Source organism: Paramormyrops kingsleyae, chromosome 17 (assembly GCF_048594095.1).
Source record: "Paramormyrops kingsleyae isolate MSU_618 chromosome 17, PKINGS_0.4, whole genome shotgun sequence".
Taxonomy (NCBI): Eukaryota; Metazoa; Chordata; class Actinopteri; order Osteoglossiformes; family Mormyridae; genus Paramormyrops; species Paramormyrops kingsleyae.
Window position 1 is genome coordinate 25,717,328 of NC_132813.1, and position 19,176 is coordinate 25,736,503.

Sequence of the window (19,176 nt, forward strand, 5' to 3'; positions counted from 1 at the left end):
CAAGAAAGATACGCGGTCGACGATGCCCTCGTCCCCAGAGCGTTAATAAGTCACTGCATCATATTTATCACTTTCTATATTTATACAGTCACAGGTTTTCATTTTTCATTCCATCTACCAATAAACTGTGAAAGGGATTTTATTGTTGCTACTTTTCTTGCGTTTCAAACTGCCTTTCCAAAGTGATGGGTGTGGGGTGCAGTGACATTCCAGACTGATGGGCCATTGACAGTATGCAAACTACTACAGGTGTGAGGACACCTATCTCATCAATATTCATTGTGAAGACCACTGACTTTGAGAAAAAGAGTGTCACTCTAAAGTGCTAACACTTTAGTAATCAAACCACATAAAATTTCAGAATGTCACTTTCACCTATGTGTAGCCAACCCCTGTGTCTATAAGCTTCAGAGCTCAAAAGTCTTACCTAGAAATGCCTATAATGTGATTTTTTACAATTTCTCAGCATGTCTGAAAATAGGTTTTTGAAAAGTATATGTTTAAAGTTGATTTTAACAAAAAATAGAATAATAACATTCTAAGAGGTCTCAGATTATTGGTGCAGAGTTTTTGCTGAATAAATGCAAATGTAACACTTTGGGATAAATGTTTTTTAGATAGGTGAAATATTTTAAAATGTCAAGGCATGTCAGACTACCCCGAAAGTGGAAAAGAAGCCTCGGACCCCAGGGGGTTAAAGAAAATACAATACAGCTTCTTGATGGATCCATTTTGTCAAATCACTAAGTAATGCATTTCCTCTTTCTGGTAAAGAAGACTAAAAAGGTGCTATGAGGGCAAGTCTGTCTCAAATTCTTGTGACAATTTCCTTCAGTTTAAGTGCATAGGGTATATTGTGAGGGTGACTCAGCGGGAGTGTAACTCGAAATGAAGGCGCAGTGCCGAGGGTATAGTTTGGGATTGGGTATAGTTTGGGATTGGACCCCTCTCGCTTAGTTTAGCGTAGTCTCAAAAAATGTCCGACGCGTGGGAACAGATTCCCAAAAGATCGTTCCGTTGGACGAAATTCCGTGATCTTACTATTTATGTCATGTAATCTGTTGAATTATATGTCCTCATCTGACATTATATTTTACATGATCTGATTGAATTTTTTTGTTAATCTGTAAGGTGTACCAAAATGACATGATTTTGTTTGAGTTAGTGGGAGAATGAGTCTTGTATATACGTATATAAAAAAATGGAACCCTGTACTCAGTGCTGTGAGTAAAAGCAAGACGAGAAAGCAAAGAATTAAAACTATCTTTTCTGAAGTAAAGCTCTGCGTGATACTTCCATAATATGGAGAACAGATCTGAGATTGCCACATAATCAATATAATAAAGCCTATAAAATCATGTCTTAGCATTTCAATTAATTCCAAAATAATTACAGTAAAATCCCGTTATAGTGGACTCGCTTATAACGGAATATCGTCTATAACAGACGAGGTCCGCTGGTCCCGGTGTTCTGTCATAAAATACTACCTATCGAGACGTGCTATCGAGCCTTTCTGCGCATGTGCAGTTCCACCGTCTTGGGATTAGGGTTTGGTTTTAGGGCTTAGGTTTAGGTTTAAGGTAAGGGTTTTAGGGGTTTTGGGGGGGTTGGGTTTAGGGTTAGGGCTATCGATTAGCACTACGGTAGCATTTTTCGACAAGGCAGCATATATCGACAGAACACCGGCCATGCGCCTTTAAGAACATGCAGAAAAAGCATTGGATATAGTGGACTCACATATAACGGAATTTCGCTTATAATGGACAAACAATTTGGTCCCCAGGGCCGCTTTTAGCTGTAGTTCTGTACGGCTATAACGGCAATGCAGTTCCGCCTACAAGGCGCGTGGTGTGCCAGTGATATCCAGCGCAAATATGTAATCGGGATTATTAATAGTCACGCATATGGTCAGGTAAAGTTGGATTACTACATGTACAATATAATAATCTAGGCCACAAGTGTGTCTGCTGAGGTATGGCATGAGTAAATGGTGTCCTGTAGTTGTGTTCTGGGCATACAGCAACTCTGGATGTAACGGACTGTTTTGCCAGATGCCTTGAAGTCCGTTATAATGGTATTTTACTGTAAAATAAAAGTTTACGCATATTACAAAGGTGAAACATGAAATGCAATGACTGTAATTGGAAAAAAAATCCGTTAAAATAATATGAACAGGAAGATATATTTATATTTTAGTCACTGTCTATTTTGAAAGTTTACTACTAAAATAGCAAAGACAACATACGGTTATTTGTGCAGAACATTTCACATGGATGTGATTTAAAGTATTTTACGGAGATCGAATAATATTATACAGTAATAATGACAGGTGAGAAATTAACCCAGAAGGTTCTCCGTTGGCTATGGGGATTGAACCAGCGACTGTCGCATTATAAGGCGACAGCATAAACCACTGTACTAAGCACTTGTAACATTATGTAACTTATGCATTTATTCTGTCTGCAATTCATTGCCAAACCAACTACCTGGCTGTGTTTATGGCCACAGTATTGCCTTTTTTAATGATTACATCTTTGCATTTTTCATACAGCTGCATCAGCACGAGGCTGAAGTTGGTTCCTTATTCACCAGCTACTTATTCACGATTTCAGTTCCACCTTAAATGTCTTGCAAAGTAGCGCTGTGCCGCCAGTAGGTGGCAGTTTTCACTCGTTTTTTTTAAAACAATATTGACATACAAATTACTGAATACATGGCCTCAACTCATCTCAGGACATTCCTCTTCTTTTATCTCAAAATGTCTAGATAATATGACAATAGTAGATGAGAGTGAGTGTAACATAGTGCCAAAATGCTGATTTATATAATAATGTACTGCAGCATTGTAAAATAATGAACTCCTAAACATGGCATCAGTGCATACACTATATCAAGACGTTGTTATTTTTATATCAGTTTATGAAGGCCACTCCTCTTTCATTTCAATCATCTAGATAATTCTGATAAAATTTTCACTGTTGCATTTTAATAATCACCTCCTAAATTTGGCATCTCACTCCATTCTCTATGGGTCAGATTGAATTTCTCAGCTAATTTTAGAGGCTCCTTCTCTTTCATTTCAAAACATTCCAATAATCTGCCATTACCAAGTTAGAGTAAGTATAACAGAGTATAAGGAGACTTATTTTGGTGAAATTTTACTGTAGCATTTTTTCATAACCACCTCCTAAACTTGGCACCAACACTCCATAATCTATGGGTCTGATTGTATTTCTCAGCTATTTCTAGAGGCCCCTTCTCTTTCATTTCAAAACGTCCCAAAAATCTGCCATTACCAAGTTAGAGTAAGTATAACAGAGTGTAACTAGACTTATTTTGGTGAATCTTTACTGTAGAATTTTTTCATAATCACCTCCTAAACTTGGCACCATCACTCCATTCTCTATGGGTCTGATTGTATTTCTCAACTATTTCTAAAGGCCTCTTCCCTTTCATTTCAAAACGTCCCAAAAATCTAGCAATACCATGTTACAGTAAGTAGAACCGAGTGTAAGTAGACTTATTTTGGTGAATTTTTACTGTAGCATTCTTTAATAATCACCTCCTAAACTTGGCACCAACACTCCATTCCCTATGGGTCTGTTTGTATTTCTCAGCTATTTCTAGAGGCCCCTTCTCTTTCATTTCAAAACGTCCCAAAAATCTGGCATTGCCAAGTTAGAGTAAGTGTCATGACCTACTCGTACGATCCTCGTGTGTGGCACGCCCCCTCATTACCTACGCGTACTACCCAGATTGTGATCACCTGTTTCCTGTTATTTTCGGCTTGTCTTGTGTATTTAGTCCGCATCTGAGTCTGTTTTCCCCAGATCCGTCATTGATGTTCGTCGCCGTCTGCCCTGTCTTTACCATAATAAAACCCCGCTTTCCTTCATCATCACCTGCTTGCCTCGTCCTTCCCCGCTTCCTGCCTGTTTGCTACCCGTGCTCACAACAGTAAGTATAACAGAGTGTAAGTAGACTTATTTTGGCAAATTTTTACTGTAGCATTTTTTCATAATCACCTCCTAAACTGTCATAACTCTGTTCTACTTACACTCTGCCTCTGGAGGACCCACTTGGACATCAGGTACCATTTTTAAGATTCATGCTTGTCTTTAGCCTATCTGTGTGTCTGTCTGTATGTCTGTCAGCTTGCTAGCCTGTATTGTCACGGTTTTCCAGTACTTTACAGAAACTGTACAAATTTCTTATGGCTAATTCCAGAGGGCCAAGAGGCACAGAAGTGAATGTACAATCCAGGCGTCTTGTTGGAATTGTAATCCAACACAAGTACACTGTGTGTACGTCACAAGTGGGGAGGGGGGAGAATGATGAACAGGTAGGTCGAGAGAGCTGGGTGAACGTAGGTCGTAGACGTAGAAAAGGGCGTACACAATTCACAGAGGCGGCATCACCTGAAGTACCGGTGTCTAACCGCTTTCAGGTGCTTCCAGCTCTAGAGCCGGAAGAGACTGGGGAGGCAGGTGGGTCCTTGGGCACCAAGGAGCCGCCTAACCCCAGTAGGAGGGAGGTTGTGGTAGTAGGGGATTCAATTATAAGAGGTCTAGATATTTATGTGTGCACCCATGATAGAGGGTCCCGTAAGGTGTCTTGCCTGCCTGGTGCCCAGGTAGGGGACCTTCCAGATCGAGTGGACAGGCTTTTGGCCCCAGCCGGGGTGGATCCATTGGTCGTGGTGCATGTTGGCACCAATGACATAGGAAAAGGCAGGAGGGCTGTTCTGCAAGATAAATTTATAGAAGTCTTGAATAAGCTTAGAAGCAGAACATCCACGGTGGTATTCTCTGGAATACTTCCCGTTCCACATGCAAGTCAGGCAAAGTTAGCTGAGATAAGGGGATTAAATGCGTGGCTAAAATGGTGGTGTAGGAAAGAGGGGTTCAGGTTTATGGGGCACTGGAAGACCTTCTGGAACAGGTGGGACCTGTTCAAGCCGGACGGGTTGCATCTGAACCATAGGGGAATCAGTGTATTGGGGAGGCGTATGTGCAGAATAATTGAGGAATGTTTAACTCTCTGGGGTCGAGTATGTCGTCGGCATCGCGTACTTTTCGCGTCTATTTCAGTTTATATCTCGCTGAAATCTTAACGTAGAATCATGAAAAAAACACTGGCTAAATCCGTAATCTGTCTTCTTTTCAAAACGTCCATTGTCGGAAGTATTAAAGTTTTTTTAATTAGGTTAAATCGGCAGAAAAGTAAACTATGTCATCTTACTTTGTTTTACCTGCATCGGGGGCGTGTAGTGCCGCTTTCACCTGAAGATCGCTATTCACATTCTAAATAGCCGCATTAGCGCGTATTCAAATCGCATTCGCATGGTAATTTGATTAACAGCGCTACGGTGAAACGCGATCCAGATACATCCCCTTCAGCGCCATAAAAGGGGGTTGGGGACGTGGCCAGGTGACAATGGCTCATTCATACACATGATAGTTGCTACATATTCAATGAAAGGAGCCAGAAATAGTGACATGAGTTAGGTTTTTCTTATTTATTTTTCCAAATGAATGTTGCATCTACACCATTTAGTCATCTTCATGTAGCCAAGACTTTGGTGATCAGATATCTGGGATCAAAACAAACTGCCAGCATTGCTTACTATGTACTTTTATAATGTTTCTGCAAGTGTTCCAAACTTCATTTTGCAATGTCTATACTTTGATGTCAAATTTCAAACTTAACAAAAATCTGACATATTTACAATATATATTAAAATAAAGATGAGTGTAATGGCAAAACAAATATATAAGAAATAATTTATTTGCCATGAATTAGTGGTCTTTATGATATTTGAAGAAATGTGTGATCATGCCCCAGTCAGTGAAAGTGTGTTTCCTACCCCTAGACCCCAAAGGGTTAAACTAGGGACTGGGGGGTAGGGAGGTCAGTTAAGAATTTATGTGGGGAGAGACGGAAAGCCCAAATAAATATTAAAAGTAGACACTGTAAAACCTCGGATTCAGGAGGAGCAGTGTGGTTTTCGCCCCGGCCGTGGAACAGTGGACCAGCTCTATACTCTCCGCAGGGTTCTGGAGGGTTCATGGGAGTTTGCCCAACCAGTCTACATGTGTTTTGTGGACTTGGAGAAGGCATTCGACCGTGTCCCTCGGGCAGTCCTGTGGGGGGTGCTCCGGGAGTATGGGGTGCCGGGCTTCCTTTTAAGGGCTGTTCGGTCCCTGTATGACCGGTGCCAGAGTCTGGTCCGCATGAGCGGCAATAAGTCGGACTTGTTTCCGGTGAGGGTTGGACTCCGTCAGGGCTGTCCTTTGTCACCGATTCTGTTCATAACTTTTATGGACAGAATTTCTAGGCGCAGCCAGGGCGTTGAGGGTGTCCGGTTTGGTGACCTCAGGATTAGGTCTCTGCTTTTTGCAGATGATGTGGTCCTGTTGGCCTCATCAGACCGTGACCTTCGGCTCTCGCTGGGACAGTTCGCAGCCGAGTGTGAAGCGGCTGGGATGAGAATCAGCACCTCCAAATCCGAGACCATGGTCCTCAGCCGGAAAAGGGTAGAATGCTCTCTCCGGGTCGGGGATGGGATCCTTCCCCAAGTGGAGGAGTTTAAGTATCTCGGGGTCTTGTTCACGAGTGGGGGGACGATGGAGCGGGAGGTCGACAGGCGGATCGGTGCGGCGTCCGCAGTGATGCGGGCGCTGCATCGGTCTGTCATGGTGAAGAAGGAGCTGAGCCAAAAGGCGAAGCTCTCGATTTACCAGTCGATCTACGTTCCTACCCTCACCTATGGTCACGAGCTGTGGGTAGTGACCGAAAGAACGAGATCGCGAGTGCAAGCGGCCGAAATGAGTTTCCTCCGCAGGGTGGCTGGGCTCTCCCTTAGAGATAGGGTGAGGAGCTCGGTCATTCGGGAGGGACTCAGAGTAGAGCCGCTGCTCCTCCGCATTGAGAGGAGTCAGATGAGGTGGCTCGGGCATCTGATTAGGATGCCTCCTGGGCGCCTCCCTGGTGAGGTGTTCCGGGCATGTCCCACTGGGAGGAGGCCCCGGGGAAGACCCAGGACACGCTGGAGGGACTATGTCTCTCGGCTGGCCTGGGAACGCCTCGGGATTCCCCCAGAGAAGCTGGAGGAAGTGGCCGGGGAGAGGGAAGTCTGGGTTTCCCTGCTGAGACTGCTGCCCCCGCGACCTGACCTCGGATAAGCGGGAGAAAATGGATGGATGGATGGATGGACACTGTAAAAGGCCTACCATTAGTGGTCTGTATTTGAATGCTAGGAGTATTAGAAACAAAATTAATGACTTAGAGGCTTTAATTTCTTCAGACAATTACGACATTATAGGAATAACTGAAACATGGATGAGTGACAATGATGGTGATGAATATAATATGGATGGTTATACGTTGTTCCGTAGAGACCGGATAGGCAAGAAAGGAGGTGGTGTTGCAGTATACGTAAAAGAAAACTTGCAGGCAAGGGAACTGTTACGATCGGGCACCGGCGAACCGGCAAGCAGGCGAATGGAGCCGTATACACAGACAGAAGGGGTTTATTAAGGACTGGATGACGGACAGGCATAAACACGGTAACAATACAATGACGGATCTGGGGAAGACTGACTCAGACGAGGACTAAATACAAAAGACAAGCTAAACATAACAGGACTCAGGTGATAACAATCAGGGCTGAACACGAGGTAACGAGGTGGGCGTGGCACACATCGGGATCGAACGGAGCGGATCGTGACATAACCCCCCCCCAAAGGCGCGCACTCCGGGCGCGCCCCAAGGGGAGGCGACGAAGGAGACGAAACCGGGGAAACAGGACCGAGACACAAAACAGAAACAGGGACGAGAAGAAGGACAAGACACGACAAAGAACAGGAAACGCAGACAGGCAGACAGAGAAAGGAGACACAGAGGGGACAGAAAACGGAGGAACAACAGGGTGAGGAGTGAACACAGGAGACACCGAGGGACGAGGAGCAAAGACAGGAGGGACAAAGGGACCAGAAGGGAACGGAGGAGACACAGAGGGACGAGGAGCAGAAACAGGCGGGACGGAGGGAAAGGGAGGAGGAACCAGGGGAGCCCGAAGGAACCCAAGCGGGCGACGGGCAGCGGCCGGAGGGGCCGCAGGCGAGAGGGAGGAGGGAGCAGGAGGGGACCACCCAGGGGCCAAGGGAACGGGACGAGGGAGTGATGGAGGAGACACGGAGGGAGCAGGAGGGAACACCGGTGCAGGCAGGCAGGAGGGGGAAGCCGCGGCAGGCGGAGGCGCAGCCGGAGCCGGGGAAGGCGCCGTCCGACGCCAAGCCGGAGCAGGGGGGCCCGGAGGCGGTCGACAAGGAGCCGGAGGCAGGACCGAGGGACCAGGGGGGGATCCGGAGGCGACCGCCGACCCCGAGCCGGAGGACCCGCAGGCAGCCACCGAGCCACAGAAAGGGGCCAAACGGGCGAGCCAGGGGGCAGGGCGGGCGGGACCCAGGCCCGACGCCTATGTCCCCGTCCCTTACGGGACACCGAAAGGCGGGGTCCCGGGGGGTGTCGGCCTTGTCGGGGCCAGGGCAAAGGAGTCAGTACTGGGCGGCCAGGAGTCATGGCCTCTAAAGAGGCAGCCGGCGTGGCCGCAGGCGGGGCAGCCAGAACCGCGGGCGTGGCCGCAGGTGGGACTGCCAGAGCTTCGGGCATGGCCAGGACAGGCGAGCCGGGCTGGGCGGGCAGGACAGGCGAGCCAGGCTTGTCAGGCGCCGGCAGGACAGGTGAGACAAGCAGATCAGGAGGGGGGCGCCTCAGCAGGCGCCTCGGCCGTGCGGCCAGTAGGGGGCACCACGGGCTGAGCGGCTTCCTCCGTTGCAGGCAGAGGCAAAGCCACGCCCTTGGGCGGAGCTGCAGCAGGCGATGCAGCTGGAGCTGCGGGCAGGACGGGAACAGGCGGGTCCGGAGCCGGCTGGACCAACGAGCAGGGCTGGACGGGCAGCGAGGCGGCCTTAGACAGGGCCGCGGGCAGGACAGGAGCGGCGGCCTCAGACAGGGCCGCGGGCAGGACAGGAGCGGTGGCCTCAGGTAGGGCTGCGAGCATGTGGCCAGCAGGGGGCGCCTCGGCGGGTGCCGCCATCACTTGGCCAGCAGGGGGCGCCTCAGTGGGCGCCGCCGACACGTGGCCAACAGGGGGCGGCTCGGAGGGCGCTTTGGGCATGCAGTCAGCAGGGGGCGCCTCTGCGGGCACCTCGGGTTTGCAGCCAGCAGGGGGTGCCTCGGCGGGCACCTCAGGCGCGCGGCCAGCTGCAGGGACCGCAGGAGGGACAGGCTGGACAGGCGGTGCCGCTGGCAAAGCGGCGGCAGCTGCAGCAGGCGGTGCCGCGGGCAGAGCGGCGGCAGTAGCAGCTGGTGCTGCAGGCGGTGCCGCTGAAAGAGTGGCATCAGCAGCAGCAGGCGGTGCCGCAGTCAGAGCGGCGGCAGTAGCAGCTGGTGCTGCAGGCGGTGCCGCGGGCAGAGCGGCGGCAGCAGCAACAGGCGGTGCCGCGGGCAGAGCGGCGGCAGCAGCAGCAGGCGGTGCCGCTGGCAGAGCGGCGGCAGTAGCAGCTGGTTCTGCAGGCGGTGCCGCTGACAGAGCGGCGTCAGCAGCAGCAGGCGGTGCCGCGGGCAGAGCGGTGGCAGCAGCAACAGGCGGCGCCGCGGTCAGAGCAGCGGCAGCAGCAGCTGGTGCTGCAGGCACGTCCGGAGCAGGCAGGTCCATAACAGGCACCAGAGTTGGCGCCGGGAGTGCAGGCGCTGCCCCTTTAAGGGCCTTGGGGATCCGGGGAATGGCGTCCCAAACGGCCCTGGCCCCCCTATTAAACAGGCGTGCTGCCCGAAAGTCATAAGCCGCCGAGGGTGGCGGCATCTCCTCGGCGGGGCTGGCGAGGGGTACCGGCAAACTGGAAGCAGTGATGACGCCCAGGGTGACGCGGAGAGAGAGCAAGCCCTCAGAAAGATCGCCGGTTCTTCTGCCTGCTTTCTCCCCTTGCGCCTCCTCCGGCTTGGCTTGGTGGGTCGAGTTGAGGCTGTCGCGGAGAGGGTGAGCGGCTGGAGCCGCCTCTCCGTTATCCTCTCGTACACCTGCCGGAGATTCGTACACCTCGAACGGAGCGGATCGTGACAGGAACTCACTGATAAAAATTAAAATTCAGAAGCTGTATGGATAAAACTTGATGCTAAAGATTCAAATGGCCTAATTGTCAGGGTTTGTTATAGAGCACCTAAAGTAGCTGTAGAGGAAAGCAGAATGTTATATGATGATATCAGGATTATGAGTAATAAAAATGATGTGGTGGTTATGGGTGATTTTAATTTACCTGGGATACAGTGGGACACAGTCTCTGGCTCTTCTGTAAATGAACTTGAGATGGTGGAATTAGTACAGGATTGTTTTTTTACTCAGTTTGTTAATATTCCTACCAGGGGAGAAGCCCTTCTTGATCTTGTTTTCTCTAATAACCAGGATAGGATTGGAAAATTAGAGGTTTTAGACCCATTGTATGGTAGTGATCATAACATGGTTAAATTCGAGGTTAATTTTAGTGTCCGAAGAGCAAAGTCGAAATTAAAAGTATACAATGTTAGGAAGGCTAACTTTAATGGTATGAGACGGAAATTAGAAACTGTAAACTGGACAGGGTTAAATAGCAAAACAGTTGAAGAGGCATGGGAATTTTTCAAAAGCACATTGTTGCAAGTGCAAGAGGACTTCATACCTGTTTCCAGCAAAACTAAATCTAGAAAACGACAACCAAGGTGGTTTACTAAGGAAATTAAGAATAAAGTCAGGAGGAAAAGGGCTCTGTTCCACAATTGGAAAATAACTAATGATTTCAAAATTAAGCAGGAGTATCTAAGTCTACAGGCAGAGTTAAAAAATAACATTAGGCTATCCAAGAGGGATGTAGAAAGAAAAATTGCATTGGAGGATAAGGATGACAGTAAAGGTTTCTTCCAATATTTTAACTCCAAGAGAGCTCTAAAAGCTGAAATCAGTAATTTGCAGGATAGTAAGGGCCTTATAATTGATAACGAAATTGATATAGTAAATGAGTTTAATGATTATTTTTCAAGGGTGTTCACAGTAGAGAACACAAGTAACTTACCACCAATGAATACGAATACAGCATCGTCTATGACCAATATATGTATAACTGAGGTTAACGTGATACTAAGCCTAGCTAAACTCAAAATAAATAAATCGCAGGGCCCTGATGGCATCTTACCTATAGTCTTAAAAGAGATGAGGGATATTATTAGCCAACCTTTAACTTTAATATTCCAGAAATCGTTATCTGCGGGTATGGTACCATCAGATTGGAAGCATGCTAATATAACACCCTTATTCAAAAAAGGGGATAGAAGTAATCCAGCAAACTATAGGCCAATCAGTTTAACTAGCATTACTGGAAAAATAATGGAAGCTATAATTCAAGTGAAAATGGTAGATTACCTAGATGCAAATAACATTATAAAGGATAGCCAACATGGATTTAGGAGAGGTAGATCCTGCTTAACGAATCTACTTGAGTTCTTTGAGGAAGTTACAAGTGAAATTGATCACAAAAAGGCCTATTGTCACGATCGCGGGCAAGCGAGCAGGAAAGCAAGCGATCGGAGCCAGGACGTACGGAACAAACGGGGATTTATTGGGAAAACAGGACCGGGGAAGCACGACAGGCAACATTAATGGTGAGTCTGCCCAAGACAGACTCAGACAAAGACTAAATACACAAGACATGCCACGGAGAACGAGCCACAGGTGAGAACAATCAGGGTGAAAACAGGAGGTAATGAGGTGGGCGTGGCACACATCGGGAGCGGACGGAGCGGGGCGTGACATAACCCCCCCCCAAAGGCGCGCACACCGGGCGCGCCCGGGAGGAGGCGACGGACGGGACGACGGAACAGGACCTGAAAGACAAGAACAAAACCCTCAACAAGACCAGGGAAACAAGACCGAGAGACAAAACAGAAAGAGGGATGAGAAGAAGGACAGGACCTGACAGAGAACGGGGAAAACAGACAGACAAAGAGAAAAAGGAGACCCAGCGGGGACACCCACAGGCGACACGAAGGGGCCAGGGGTGCACGGAGGAGGAACAAAGGGACCAGGAGCAGAGACAGGCGGGACAAAGAGAAACGGAGGCGGAAACAGGGGAGCAGAAGGGAGCCCAGGCGGGCGACAGGCAGCGGCCGGAGGGGCCGCAGGGGAGAGGGAGAAGGGAGCAGGAGGGGACCACCCAGGGGCCAAGGGAACGGGACGAGGGAGTGACGGAGGGGACACGGAGGGAGCAGGAGGGAACACCAGTGAAGGCAGGCCAAAGGGGGAAGCCGCGGCAGGCGGAGGCGCAGCCGAAGCCGGCGAAGGCGCCGTCCGACGCCCAGCCGGAGCAGGGGGGCCCGGAGGCGGCCGACGAGGACCCGGAGGCGGGACCGAGGACCGGCACCGAGGATCCAGGGGGGGACCCGGAGGAGACCGCCGACCCCGAGCCGGAGGACCCGTAGGCAGCCACCGAGCCACAGCCAGGGGCCGAACGGGCGAGCCAGGGGGCAGGGAGGGCGGGACCCGGGCCCGACGCCTGTGTCCCCGTCCCTTGTGGGACACTGAAAGGCGGGGTCCTTGGGGGCGTCGGCCTTGCCGGGGTAAGGGCGAGGGAGTCAGGGCTGCGGGCGTGGCAGCCAGAGCCGCGGGCGTGGCCGCAGGCAGGGCGGGAGAGGCGGCCTCAGGCAGGACCACGGGCGTGTGTCCAGTAGGGGGCGCCTTGGCAGGCACCTCGGGCGTGCGACCAACAGGGGGCGCCTCAGCGGGCGCCGCCGTCATGTGGTCAGCAGGGGTCGCCTGGGTAGGCGCCTTGGGTGTACGGTCAGCAGGGGGCGCCTCGGCGGGTGCCGCTAGCACCTCAGGCAGTTCAGGAGCCGGCAGGACAGGCAGTTCAGGAGCCGGCAGGACAGGCAGTTCAGGAGCCGGCAGGACAGGCAGTTCAGGTGCCGGCAGGACAGGCAGTTCAGGTGCCGGCAGGACAGGCAAGACAGGCAGTTCAAGTGCCGGCAGGACGGGCGCCGCTGTCCCGTGGTCAGCAGGGGCCGTCCTGGAGGGTGTCGCCACCCCGCGGCCAGCAGGGGGCGCCTCGGCGGGCGCCACCAGCACGCGGCCAGCAGGGGGCGCCTCGGCGGGCGCAGCTTCTACGCGGCTAGCAGGCAAGCCAGGCAGGACAGGCGGGTCAGATGGGACGGGCGGTGCCGCTGACAAAGCGGCGGAAGCTGCAGCAAGCGGTGCCGCAGGCAGAGCGGCAGCAGCTGCAGCAGGGAAGACAGGCAGGGCAGGCAGGACGGGCGGTGCTGCTGGCATCGCGGCGGCTGCAGCAGGCGGTGCTGCCGGTAGATCGGCGGCGGCAGCAGGCGGTGCTGCCGGTAGATCGGCGGCGGCAGCAGGCAGCGCAGCCGCGGGTAGATCGGCGGCGGCAGCAGGCAGCGCAGCCGCGGGCAGATCGGCGGCGGCAGCAGGCAGCGCAGCCGCGGGCAGATCGGCGGAGGCAGCAGGCAGCGCAGCCGCGGGCAGATCGGCGGCAGCAGCAGCAGGCAGTGCTGCCGGCAGGTCGGGAGCCGGTAGGAGGGATGCCGAGCACGTCGGCGCTGTCCCTTTAAGGGCTCTTGAGACCCGGGGAATGCCGTCTCTAACGGCGCGTATGCCGCCGTGCCCCAGACGCTCCGGCCGGTAAGAATAAGCCTCCAGCGGAGGTGGCTTCTCCGCGTGGAAGCTGGCAAGGCGGGCAGAGGCGATGTCATCCCAGGCGGGCGGTGAGCTGTCATGCTCCCTGGGTAGCTCCCAGGCGGGGAGCAGAGAGCAGGCTCCCAGGAAGAGAGACGGGGCGGCGTCTTCTCCCTTTCCCCGTCGTCTCCTCTTCTTCCGCCGGCCGGAACTTACAGGAGGAAGCGGGGTTTGAGCGGCAGAAGCCGCTTGAAGCTCAGTCTTGCGCTTTTTATTCCCAGCCCTTTTGGAGACCGGGAAGGTGGCCGGTAGCGAGTCGGGGGGCGGTTCCCGGGTGGCATACCCCGGGCGGGGTAGCCAAACAGCCGCTCTCTCCCTCAGCCGCTGCAGGTTTTCGCCCACCTGCTGGAGCAGCTGTTCCTCGCCGGTCCGAAATCTCCTATCTAGGAGCTCCCAGCAGCTGTCTACAAGCCGGCGGGCTTCGGGATCCGGGTGGTGATCGAGTTGGTCCGTCCATCGGATCACCTCCTCCTCCATGGGGAGGATTTCCCCTGTAGCGCTGAGCTTATTTAGGAGACTCACCATTCTGTCACGATCGCGGGCAAGCGAGCAGGAAAGCAAGCGATCGGAGCCAGGACGTACGGAACAAACGGGGATTTATTGGGAAAACAGGACCGGGGAAGCACGACAGGCAACATTAATGGTGAGTCTGCCCAAGACAGACTCAGACAAAGACTAAATACACAAGACATGCCACGGAGAACGAGCCACAGGTGAGAACAATCAGGGTGAAAACAGGAGGTAATGAGGTGGGCGTGGCACACATCGGGAGCGGACGGAGCGGGGCGTGACACCTATGATGTGATTTACTTAGATTTCCAGAAGGTCTTTGATGTCGTCCCCCACAAACGGCTCTTGCTAAAGCTTAAAGCTGCAGGGATTTTAGGAACTGTGGCAGCTTGGATCGAAAACTGGCTAATTGACAGGAAGCAGCGAGTAGTTATTAGAGGCACAATGTCACATTGGACTTCCGTTCATAGTGGGGTACCGCAGTGTTCAATTTTAAGACCACTATTGTTCCTAATTTACATTAATGATATTGACACAAATACATACACTAAACTGGTTAAATTTGCAGACGACACCAAGGTGGCCGTTGTAGCAGATACTGATCTAGCAGCAGAGAGGCTTCAACGGGATCTGGATTTAATTAGCGAATGGGATAGGACTCATCTGTTTGCGTTATAGCAACTACAAGCATTACAAAATCATTACAAAGCACATTCATACTTATGACTCAATTTCTCTCTTAAGAACCATATGACGAATTACAAATGGGAAAAGTCTTAAAAAGGTGTCATTTTAATTGGTGTTTCCACCAATTGTGTTCTTAGCTGAAAATGTGCACAGTTGCCTATTCCAGTTTTCTGCCCACTTTGCATCTCTGATGTAGCAGTGAAGAGTCTAATATTTCAAAAGACCTAGAAACTGAGCAAAATTTATATTTTGTTTGAGAAGGACCCAGAAGATTACATCCTGAAATTCATTTAAATACAAAATTTTCAAATTGGAAAACTCTCTATCAAACAGCAGGCAAGATCCGTCCATACAGGCAGTTCTCAGGCTAAGAAAGTCTATCTTACAGACAACATGTATTTATAAATGGACTGCCATAAAGGCCATTGCATTAAAAATTGGAGCTAAATACCATGATCTGTAATAAATGCATGAACAATTTTGTGATGCTCATGAAGACAGTGCTTTAGAGGTTAGTTGTCTCAAGGTACAGTTTATTGTATGTCACTTTATTACTACTGTATTATTACTATTATTATTATTTTTTTACAGAATTATCATTGTTGCAACTCACCTACAAATTTCACTTAAAGACAGACTTAGGGAACAGATCTTGTTCATAACCTGGGGACTGCCTATATATTACTAATCTTTAAGTATTCTTTTCATTGCTTAAATGAACTAAACTCATTTATTCAGTCTGTTAACTGTTCATGCTCATTTTAACTGGATCATGCCACTCACTATTGACACACATTTTCTTAGGGCACCCACAGGGGTAATGTGAAAAAGACAAAATGAGGTGCAAATAAATAATAATAATAATAATAATAATAATGAACACTTTATTGATCCTTGTGGGGACATTCTTTTCTTACCTACCCCATCTTGCTCTCTGTGATACACAGACACATATATAGGTGAGACCAAGCTTGACGGCGTAGGGCAGCCACCTGCAGTGGTGCCCATGGAGCAGGGGGTTGGGAGTCTTGCTTAAACAGCCCATTGATGTATAACTATTCTGCTGAAGCTGGGTTTCAGCCAGTGACCTTCTGATCATATGCACAAGGGCTTACATGGCCAAGCCACAAGCAGCCCCCAACCACTTGCAGCCATGTGAGCTCAGAAGACTTAAAAGAATTAACTGGTTAAAAGAATCATGATCAAAATAAACAAAGGTAATTTTACATAATATTAACTAGATTTGTTAACATGTTCAAATACTATTTGTTCTGAGTGTGAAACAACAGATGCATGGTTTTCTTACCCCAACTCTTACAATGTGCAACATTTCACATTAAGCTTTCAAAAAGTGCAGGATACCCTGTGAGTCATTTGGTACTCTCTGAGTCTAAATGGTGTTTCTTCTTTGAGACTGACACCAGTAACAACAGAGCATGGACCACCCCATTCCAGATCGACAAGAAAGCAGGTGGTGATAAACATAACTCAGACACTGCCAGGTCTAAGTGCAGCTTACTTGTATCTTGTGCTCCATCTCCAAAATGACAGCTCCTCTCCAGACCAAAAATGTGTCTTTAACTGCTGTTGCGCAGTCTGACCGTTCTGAATAAGAGAGTGGCTATAGAAAACACAGCAGGTGTGGACCCTGGAAAGTGACAGAGAGCTTATGTGCAGCCAATCCACACAATGACACAATATTTAGTGCCACATGTATATAATTTTCCACCTTTGTGCCTTTTTGTTTTCATAATTAAGAATATGTTGTTTAATGTAAATTAGGCAAGAGAGTTACCTTAAATTAACCTGATGACCCAGGAAAAGGCATCCATTTGAGCTCTGCAATGTTGTGTCAGATTTTGTTAATGTTGGACATTCTTATAATTGTGGTTTTTATAGTTATCATTGTTTTGGTAGTTGATGTGCTTAGATTAACAATAAAAAATAATAATTTCTCGTATGTGTGAAACTCAATTTTGAACCAGTACAGCACACACTCACTTCAAATTTAACTGGAATTTAAATGGCAGAGCTATAGAGCTTGGAGGAAATATACAAATAGGCCTAAATATAGATGACACCTTAAACTGTATATTTGTGAATTACGTGTGCGGACTTCCTTTACGAATGACAGCAAGGTGCTGAACAAATGTTAATTTCCGAAGGAAGTAGCAATTATTTGTGGAAACTTTAGTCACCGCATCACTTGCGAGACAACGCCGCTTAGGTCTCTAAAAGGAGCCGCTCCTCCCCTCTCCAGCTGACGTCAAATTAATTGTTTAAAAAGCAGGTTTGTGCGTCTTGTGTAACAGAAGGTGTCACACAGCAGTCTTGTCAGCTACGCTACATTTCAACTTAAAATTCGTGAGTTCGTGAGACTTAGGAAGGATGCTTTCCAGTCGTATCCAATGCGCTCTTGCGCTCCTCTCTCTAGCGCTGGCGGTTAGCAGCGTGTCTGCAGCGCCGTCAGACCTGAAACTGCGCCAGCTGCTCCAGAGATCGCTGCTTGCACCTGCAAGCAAACAGGTATGGCATCAGAATAATGTATTTGAATTAAAGTGTAACGTCCGTAATGGTGAACTGTCTGTTATGCGTTTAACTATATTTCTGAAAGAATAAACTTAAAACTAATAAATTAAATTAAAAAACTATAATTTTCAAAGTACATATTGCAAACAGTCCTCAAGTTAACCTAAATGGGATTTGAACCAATTTGGTCTAAATAATCCAAGCTTTTACCAGGGTGCTTTATCTTTAATGCGCCGTTAGTTTTCAGTTCATGTTATTTGCTTTTACAAAAGTTATATTGAGTAAAAAAAAAATCTATATTTTAATATACAGAATTGGTAGGCTAGTGTCTTTATAGTTATCAATTCTGTGGATCTTTTAACGTGACGTCCATAATGTATCTGAAACAACGTACATACATCAACTTCCAAAGATTGGGTATCTTTTTCACAGGATCTAGCCCGAAATCCCCTAGAAGAATTGCTGTCCGAAATGGTGCGGGTAGAGAACGAAGCGCTGGAGCCTGACGACCTGTCCCGCGGAGCGGATCAGGAAGAAGTGCGTCTCGAACTTGAACGAGCCGCCGGTCCCGCTTTGGCTCCTCGTGAACGCAAGGCAGGATGCAAGAATTTCTTCTGGAAAACCTTCACGTCGTGTTAACTTGTTCCAGTTAACATATTGTAACTGTTCCATTAACTAATTTCTTGTATTTTTGGTTTCCAAAAAATACTGACCATTTTAAATGTAAATATAACACGTAATATATTATATTAAAAATCTTTTAATATACATGCTATTGATACCCGATTCCTTCTTTAGTAGAAATTATCTTCAAGAAATGTATGAAATTATATCATAGGTCATGTTTTATCGTTTCGAACAGAGAAACTATTTTAAATCGTTTGTTTCAATAAAATCTGTTTCAGACTTCAACCTGTTAAACTATCGTTACTGTCAGTATTCTCCTTGGCTAGGTTTTCTTTTACTATTAGCTGTAGGATCACAAAACAAGTCCAATTACAAAAGTCTAAAGTCCGGCATCACTATAAATTTATGCGAGGTAACTGATTTAAGTGTAACAACTGTAATTTGAATATATAAATTCATTCTCCCGGTATGAAACACGCTGGCAAAAAAAAAGATAGGTTTTGCGATTTATGGGCATTTTTCTCGACTTTGCATTCCTTGTGGAAGAAGCTTGATGCGGCGTAATACGACTTTCTTGATATGTATTACTTCTTTGACGTTATATATGATCATACTCAGCAGCAACAAATCAACAAAAAATTATTAAAAACGGGTCCGTTTTTCCAAAATAATTCAACCATACTCACAAATAATATGGAGGCACGTATTCTTAGTCTTACTTTTCTACGGAAGTGTGTTCTCCCTATTTTCCATGGGTGTTTTCCTGTGCAGTCAGGATTCCTCCTGCAGTCGAAAAATATTAATATAATTGACAGTAAACTGCCCTCAGTTTGTGCCCTACTCAGGAGTTGCATCCCATCCACAGTGCACCTTGTCTTCCAGGATTCCTCTGACGGATTCAAGGCTTGTCATGACCTTGATAATTGGTTATAAAAAAAGGATGTGTGAATTTAGAAATAGATAGTCAAATATATATTTAAAAAAAAAAAAAACAAAGCAAGATCACTTAATACACAGAGTTTTAAAAAGAGGTCAGACGTTTTTATGGC

At 48.4% G+C, this 19,176-nt stretch overlaps 1 protein-coding gene across 1 annotated transcript; it reads left to right on the top strand.

The window, feature by feature from the left end:
* Positions 1-17,265: 17,265 nt before the first annotated feature.
* Positions 17,266-18,412, top strand: sst1.1 (somatostatin 1, tandem duplicate 1). Its single transcript, XM_023804240.2, has 2 exons — positions 17,266-17,497; positions 17,933-18,412. Exons 1-2 carry the CDS (start codon positions 17,360-17,362, stop codon positions 18,137-18,139), a joined length of 345 nt encoding a protein of 114 aa, XP_023660008.1. The 5' UTR covers positions 17,266-17,359; the 3' UTR covers positions 18,140-18,412.
* The last annotated feature ends 764 nt before the right edge of the window (positions 18,413-19,176 follow it).

Bases quoted from the DNA above. Each gene is read 5' to 3' on its own strand.
- sst1.1 (XM_023804240.2), top strand. From the start codon at position 17,360: ATGCTTTCCAGTCGTATCCAATGCGCTCTTGCGCTCCTCTCTCTAGCG. The intron at 17,498-17,932 runs GTATGGCATCAG...TCTTTTTCACAG, and splicing joins TTGCACCTGCAAGCAAACAG to GATCTAGCCCGAAATCCCCT.